Source organism: Sinocyclocheilus grahami, unplaced genomic scaffold (assembly GCF_001515645.1).
Source record: "Sinocyclocheilus grahami isolate Dianchi unplaced genomic scaffold, SAMN03320097.WGS_v1.1 scaffold24.1, whole genome shotgun sequence".
In the NCBI taxonomy this organism is placed as follows: Eukaryota; Metazoa; Chordata; class Actinopteri; order Cypriniformes; family Cyprinidae; genus Sinocyclocheilus; species Sinocyclocheilus grahami.
In genome coordinates this window covers 3772284-3779912 of record NW_015505203.1, presented here as the reverse complement: position 1 = coordinate 3779912, position 7629 = coordinate 3772284, and the positions used below count along the sequence as shown (strand labels likewise).

The 7629-nt window shown below is 36.0% G+C and overlaps 1 protein-coding gene across 1 annotated transcript in view; it reads right to left on the bottom strand.

Moving 5' to 3' along the window:
• Positions 1–2885: 2885 nt before the first annotated feature.
• The window catches only part of LOC107562968 (deoxynucleoside triphosphate triphosphohydrolase SAMHD1-like), a 44141-nt gene continuing 39397 nt past the window's right edge, over positions 2886–7629 (bottom strand). Inside the window, exons 10-16 of the mRNA XM_016247728.1 lie at positions 6737–6828; positions 6454–6629; positions 6168–6316; positions 4772–4852; positions 4570–4677; positions 4265–4390; positions 2886–4122 (exon numbers count right to left, since the gene is read on the bottom strand). Of these exons, the coding sequence (XP_016103214.1) occupies positions 3859–4122; positions 4265–4390; positions 4570–4677; positions 4772–4852; positions 6168–6316; positions 6454–6629; positions 6737–6828 (996 nt within the window). The 3' untranslated portion in view covers positions 2886–3858. The remainder of the gene's footprint in view (positions 4123–4264; positions 4391–4569; positions 4678–4771; positions 4853–6167; positions 6317–6453; positions 6630–6736; positions 6829–7629) is intronic.

Below are 7629 nucleotides of genomic sequence, written 5' to 3'. Positions count from 1 at the left end.
CAAGGTACCGGGGTCTAAACCAACTCAGAGAAAGGGAACGAGACTAATAACGCGTAACCCTTATCATACAGGATTTCAGAAAAGTGGAAAGCTTAGCGTGTGCACTTACCATAGCATGGAATTAAGAGCTTCCAAAGCATCTTGCCCTCTCGAGGACATCGCGTGCGTGCTCCTCGCCCCCAAACAAAAAACGCAGAGATCGCGTGTGTCATCAGGTGTCAAATAACGATGATACGGATGCACACATCCTCTAAACGCCTTGCTAGTGCTCGCCATAATGAATGAATAAAGATCGCTCTTATGATGTTGTCTCATAAAAGACTTGTTCGAGATGTACTATACTAGCCTGCCGCACCGGCTGGCGAGTGTAGCCGCTTGCAGTCGGGCGGAATTAAAAGCGGAGATATCAAGTCGGACACTTTCTGCTCCCTGTAATGACGCTCGTGCTATATTTGTATACTCTATCACAGATGAAGTGAATTAAATGCAATATTTCTCAAATACACAGACATTTCAGAAACGTTTTCATGAGCAACAGAAGCTCTTTATATATACTGCTTAATACAGCGCCATCTGTTCATGAACATAACATAATCATATACTATTTAAATACCAATAAAGTGGGGGTATATGCTTTTATCAGTGTTTTATTGATAAATGTGATTCAATATAACTAGTGCGACTACACTAAAAATGATTTTACTGTCATAAAAACACATATTTGTGAGCATTATTGGAATTTAATTGTTAGAATAAACATGCAACACACCTCATTCTTGTCATCACAGAATCTGACCAATGAGAATTGTGTGTCGTCATCAAAGCTCTCGCAGCCGATTTTGAGCAACTACAGCACCTGACCGAGGCGGCTCTCGTGGTACTTTGATGGCACATGTGATCGTGAGGCGGCTACAGCCCCGATCAAAGTTGGACAAATGTTCTAACCAGAATGCATTGCTTTTGACAGGCGGCAGCCGATCTTTGCGGTGCCACATGAAGTCGATCCTGATAGGAAAGCACAGGGTATGTTTGCCTATATTTTGGTTATCGTGTGTTTATAATTTAAGGTACTGTGTGTATTGATATGTTTAATAAGCTATGTGCTTAATCGAACGGCGTCATGGCAAAATCACCTCATCACGAATTTGATTGTAATTTTTAATTTTTTTCAGTTTTTTTCACAGTGTCCATTTGATGTTTGTGATGTTACCTGTCCTGACTCTTGAGAGGAAGACATTAAATATTGAAGGCATCGAAGGCATCAGTTGAAGCGTGGTTTTTCTGGTCACGGAGAACAAATGCAGGAGCTGTTGTAGTAAAATTGACTGAACAGCGTATTAAACTGAGTGCTGTGAACGAGAACAACATACTCAATCTCCTGCTTGAACAGTTTGGTCCCGTAGATCCGGAGAACTGGCTCTTGACCCTCACACTTCTGCTTGATGCAAAATGTTAAGGTGCATTCCGTAAATATATTTAATGTCTAAATAATCTGCAAACTGTAAGCATTTTGGCCATTTGTGTACCTACAGTAGTTTAAAAAATCAAGAGCATGAACAAAATAGTACTTTGTATTTACTGTCATCTGAAACTACTCTGTTCCAAACTGCTGTTGAATTAACTTTAGCGATTTTTATATTCACATTTTATCAAATTGCCACAATTCTGTAAAATGATGACAGCTGGGTGCATTCAAATCAAAACATTACGATATTGTCTCTCACTATATTACACATTTTGATTCTCGCTATATTACTTTAATTCTTGTCTGCCAGGAGTTTGATGTTGAATGTAAAGAATTGCCTATTCACTGCGATTTCTATTTTGTGAGATTTATGTTGTCAAGAAAGTGTGATGTTCTTGTGAAGACTGAGATCATTCCTCTGATGGTTTTTAAAGGCTTTCCCTCTGAAAACTACAACACCTGTGTGGCCTTTTTCTTCAGAAACGAAACTGGTTAACTCTAACTTACCTTACATGATCACACAGGAAAGGTTTTTAAGTTCCATTATTAGTCCAAAACAAATAAATATAAAACTGATAAAGAGTAAATTAAGCAAAATAATGCATCACAAAACAAGCTTTACAAAATGCAGGTAACAGGCTAAAGTTTGTAATAATGAAGCCAAAAAGAATCCGTTCATCTTAATCCTTTTTTTCCCTTTTTTTGTACACATGTGAAAGGATATTTAGGCAGCTTCTCTAAAACTAAACTAGAAAAGAAGTTTCCTGTGGTCTGTAACTCCTACTTCTTAGAAAAGTCCATGTCGTAATAGGCTGTGTGTCATTATGAGTCACTATATTCACTTCCTTTATCTTCAGTCACCACAGAGGATGTGTACATGACTCAAGACATGATTAGTATTTTTTCAAGTATTTTGTTTCATTTTCAGTATTATATATATATATATGTATTGTCATTTAAATTAGAAGACTCTGAACACACTGTGTCTGTTGCGTTCTTACCGTCATTAGCACAATAAACATTTAGTTAATTTCAGACCACAATCAGTCCTGATGTATGTAATCTAACCTCTGAAAAACAAGAGCTCTACAGTAAAACACTTCAGGTCCAGCTCATAGGAGGATGAACCTACAATCATCTGAACCAATTAAACCCACTCTCAAACTTACACAAATCTGGGTCTAAATATATTGAGGTCACATGACCAGATGAAAACTGTTGATGTTTATCATGATACCCTGTTTCAAGACACTTTCAGGTGTGTAATAAATTAATTATTCTGTCTAATTGAAACAGATCAATTAGCGATTCATTAATCACAACAAGACACGTCTATAAAGCAGAGGAACTAATACTCTAAATAAAGCAAACATTTATTAGACAAGAAAAAAATAATCACTCCACCATTGTTGTTGATGCAATACAGTTTATTTTTTGTCAGTTTCTGAGAATAACAAACTGAAAAGCATTCATTTTTTTCCCCTGAATAACTCATGTTTCCCCAGAAATATGTAATTGAACTCCTGCATCCTAAAAGGTAAGAAACTAGATGGAGGACAACTCATTCCATGTCAAATGCAATCTCTAAACATGACTAACTCCCCAAAATCTCTCATAAGAACTGTAACCAGATCTCTGCTCTACACACACATCTGAAGAAATTACAAAAAATTAATGATCCATCAGTTGTCTATATTTATCCATCACCAAACAAACCTGTCGTTGCATTACATAACCCTTCACCATCATCTACTGTTAACTAGTGCATATTTATCCAACATCAGCACCACATTGTGAATAATAATAACAACAAGCATATAGATAGCTGCTCAAACAAGAGCATAAAGCAGCTATTAGGCTAAAATATCTGTCTACTGCATTTGTGAAGAACTAAAATCAAGGTAAAATCTCCCCCCACTTAGTTTAGAAGCTCTGTTTCTTTAGATTGATTTACTTATATTATTTTACTTTCTCGTCACTGATTTTTCATTGCACTGCTCTTTGTCAGCAGCATCTGCCACACGATTTATTCACAAAATAATCTCATATGGTCACGTGTGGCTTCAATAGCTGTCAATCAGGTGTAATCATTTAATCCAGATGTTCCTCATTTTCTAGTCGCTTTGGATAAAAGCATCAGTTAAATCAAATTAATTGCATGATATGCCAAGTAATTAATCGTAATTCCCAATTCAGTGCAGATATTAACATTTGCAGAGAAAACTACTTAAAATAAAAAACGTAAAAGATATTACATGATTATGACAGCAGTGTAAATCACTGATTAGACTATTTTTGTCTAGAAATTATAATGAAACATTAAATGAATGCTTTAAATTGACAGCCCTATTTTAAAGATGAATGAGGGCAACAGATGGATGGAGTTATAGAATTTACTCTGTCCTACGTTTAACAGACAGAGCAGGAGCAGTGTTGCCACTGGCACGCCAAGCCTCAGGGTTTCGATAAACCCCCCTCTGCAGTTGGTAACGGGGTTCAGTGTAGCCAGGACCCTCATAGAGATCCCACTTACCACTGAGCACCATACAGGAGCGGATCTCTGTTATACTGCAGCGGTCAAATGATGGACAGTCACCCGTGATCAAGCGCCAATTTCCTCTAAACTCTTTCTGATCGAAGACCAGAATCATACACTTCTAGAAGGACAGAGAACATTGATTTATATGAGACAAGCAAATAGAGCCTTGGTTTATGAACACTTGGTTTATGAACAATGTCACTGTAGAGTGTGATGTGTGTCAGTTCTGCAGGAATGACAAATAAGCCATAAACACTCACCCTGTCCTCACGGAGACGCCACCATCTGAAGCACTCCTTAGCGTCCCTCTCCTCCTCGTCAGATTTTTTTGTGTAGTAAACCCGACCAACATATTCAGTGTACTTCTCTGGCAGCAGACTGGATATCTGCAATACACGTAAAAAACAAACATGCTGATCACTAATTATAGATCTAGGAAACTTGCTTTGACTTGCCCAGATCACTGAATACCATTTTGTCCCAGTAACAAGATAACATACCAGTAAATGGACGATTTGTTGACTTTTTTTTTTTAAATACTAAAGCAGCAAAGTGCTACAAGTACCTCATAGTTCTTAATATCGATGACATCGGTGGGGTTTCTCTTACTGTAGAAATAGACATTGTAGATGGGGGTTTCAGTCTTACTGGGACTGTAGTCCAGTTGAATAGTCTGTGTCAAAGATTTACAATATTATAGTGACTTACAATTGTTGAGACAATAACATCAAAATCTAAATGGAAACGGAGATTTGAACATAACATACATCAATGTTGAAATCATTCTTATCCAAGAACACAGTCGGGAGAAGTTTGTTCCTCTCGTCCACTGCTTCATTCCACTTATCCTGTAGAAATAGGGATTGAAGTCAAACAAATGAGAACAATTTGCCCACAAGAGCATGTGTGTTATGAGCTGCTCAACAATAAATGAAACTGAAAATGAACTGGTTTGTTTAGCCATTATATTTTAAGAATTTCTTATATTTTTTTATAAACTGCACATTTCCAATTAATGTAAATTTTAACTTGTATGTGTCTCTCTATACAACTTCAATTTCAGATTTGTTTAAACAAAATTGTAATCTAAAATTAAGTGCTAAATTAATTTATAACAGCATCTTGACCTATTCACTATAACTGTTCACAATATTGAATTACTCACAATAATAAGGCATTTCTGTATCTGATAAATAGAGAAAACAGGGCAACAAAAAAAAGTCAAAGATGATGTTAATCTAAATTGTAATTTTACTGTACCGTGTATTTTATAATGATTGATCTATTCTTCCTCATAATGTATGAGTTTGGAAGTGAACAGAAACATCTCAACTACTAAAGTCCAAGCAAATGTCTGAAAACTGTTTGGCTGGTGGTTCATCCTATTTCAAGACAATGATCAGAAACATACTCGGGTGCGTTTCCCAAAAGCAACTATGGTTGCAAGTTCAGTCGTTACCAATAGAGTTCAAAGGAACTTGCGACCATAGTTAGCTAACGATGCTTTTGGGAAATGCACCCCTGCATATGGTCCCACTCTACAAGAGTGTTAAAGTAACACTGAAGCAGTGTTAAAGTTAATGAGGTAATTAAGTGCTGATTGAGCATTAGTGATGAACAGCTGCTGTTAACAAGCAGCATCACTGAAGAAAAGAGAAACACAAGAACTACAACTGACTTCAGCCACAGCCTGAGATGAAATACTGAAATACAAGACAACTCCACAAACAGCAGCAACAGCTTCACTTAATTGGTTTCCTTGTTTGTTTCTTTGTATAGCCCTCAATTTCTGTTGTTCATGGTCTGTTCTAATCATTATTTTGCTTAAATTGTACTTTTTTTAATGTTTATAATTCTGGATTATCTGTTGTCTTCTAATAAAACTGCTGCAACTCGAACCTGACACATTCTTCTGTGACAACCAGAACAGTGTATTATTGGTAAACTGAAAGTCATTTAAGTAATTTTAATAGAGTAATAATGGAACAAATTGTATTTGCCCATTGAAAAAAAAACGGTATAGTTTAGTTTAGAATGTTAAGAGTGTGTCGTGTAATTATATATACAGTATATTACATTACATATACATTAATATTGCATAAATGCCAGTGATTTGTAATATGTCCAAAATAAGTACATTCATTGTAAAATGTCCTCTTTTACCTGTACGCTCTTTTCGTTGTATTCAGTTTGTGTTATTCTGGTCTCTCCCACACACTTCGGCAGGCGTCTCCTCACAACATCCTCAAGCTTCATCCGGGCATCTTTCAGCTCGTCATCAGTGGAGTATAAGATCTCCTCAAAGATGTGATCTGATAGAAGGAGAACATTTGCAATAGAAATGTATAAATACAAATAAAAGTCTTCTCTGGTCAAATGAAAACTGCTAAGCAGAAAGAATAACACTTGTATTTAATTATTTACAATCCTGCACATGTTTTTAACTAACCGCTCAGTTTGATGAACTCTTTCATTGCTGTTGTTGTTGTTGTTGGGTTCTCAGCACCTGTACCCTTGTTTAGAATATTTGAGCGCTTCCTCTCGATATCTTCTTGTAATTTGGATTCAGCAATTAGTGAGAGGCTTGGGATCTTGTCTTTTGCTGCTATGAAGGCTTCTGAGATCCTAATGAACAAATCAAAAACGTATGAACCAATAAACAACTTAAGCAACACTGAACTAGAAGAGCACACAAAGACTTTAAAACTGGAGTACAATCAATGTAAACATACTTCTTTTCGATGATGTTGACGATCTTGTGCTGGTAGGCCTGGCTGTACAGAGTGTATCTGGTGTGAAACATGTCACAAATATTGTCAGCCACCTGCGAGAGACACAGAGTTATAAATTAGAGCACAGACTGACTACTGTATGTGGTTTCAGTGCTCTAACAACAAAGCGCTGACCACTAGCGATCGGATCACCAACAATGCATCTTCATATCAGATGGAAGTAGAGCCATAAACAGTTAAATTTAGCTTTGCACAGGACTGCATTAGGAGAGTAAATAAATGTAGGGATTAAGTGTTAGTTTATGTGTTTTCAGTAAAGGGAAAGATGTTGATAGTTTATGTTAATGTTCAATGTTCAGTTATGTTGGACAATTATACATCGTGCACAATAATGAGTGACACTATTGATCCAACTAAACTGATTTATTTGGAAAATAAGTTGTGTGTAAAAATGTGTTCAGTTAAATTAAGTAAGGGTAATAAATTATTTTTTGAGTATATATACATCAATATGGAAAAGGGCGTTCATCATATAAAACAAAAAAAAAATTATATCAAACTTAAGTATTTTACCTAGCTGAGAAATCAGGTTATATCTACTGACAGTTATGCTTCAGTAAAACTTGTATTTTAGGTTGGTTGAATTCAGTAATAATCAGTAATCTTAAATCATTTATTAAAATGTATATACATCTTTGATTTCATTTTCATCTTATAGTTACTGATATAAACTGTACAGGTGATATGTTTTATGACACTGCACAGTGTCAATAATGACAACTTTCTGTGGTGTGGGAAATACAATTATCTTATGAGAAGTAATAAATAATAAGTGATCTTGTGCATCAGGCACCTTGTCTCTGAAGCAGATGTGATTTCTCCCGGCCACCTCA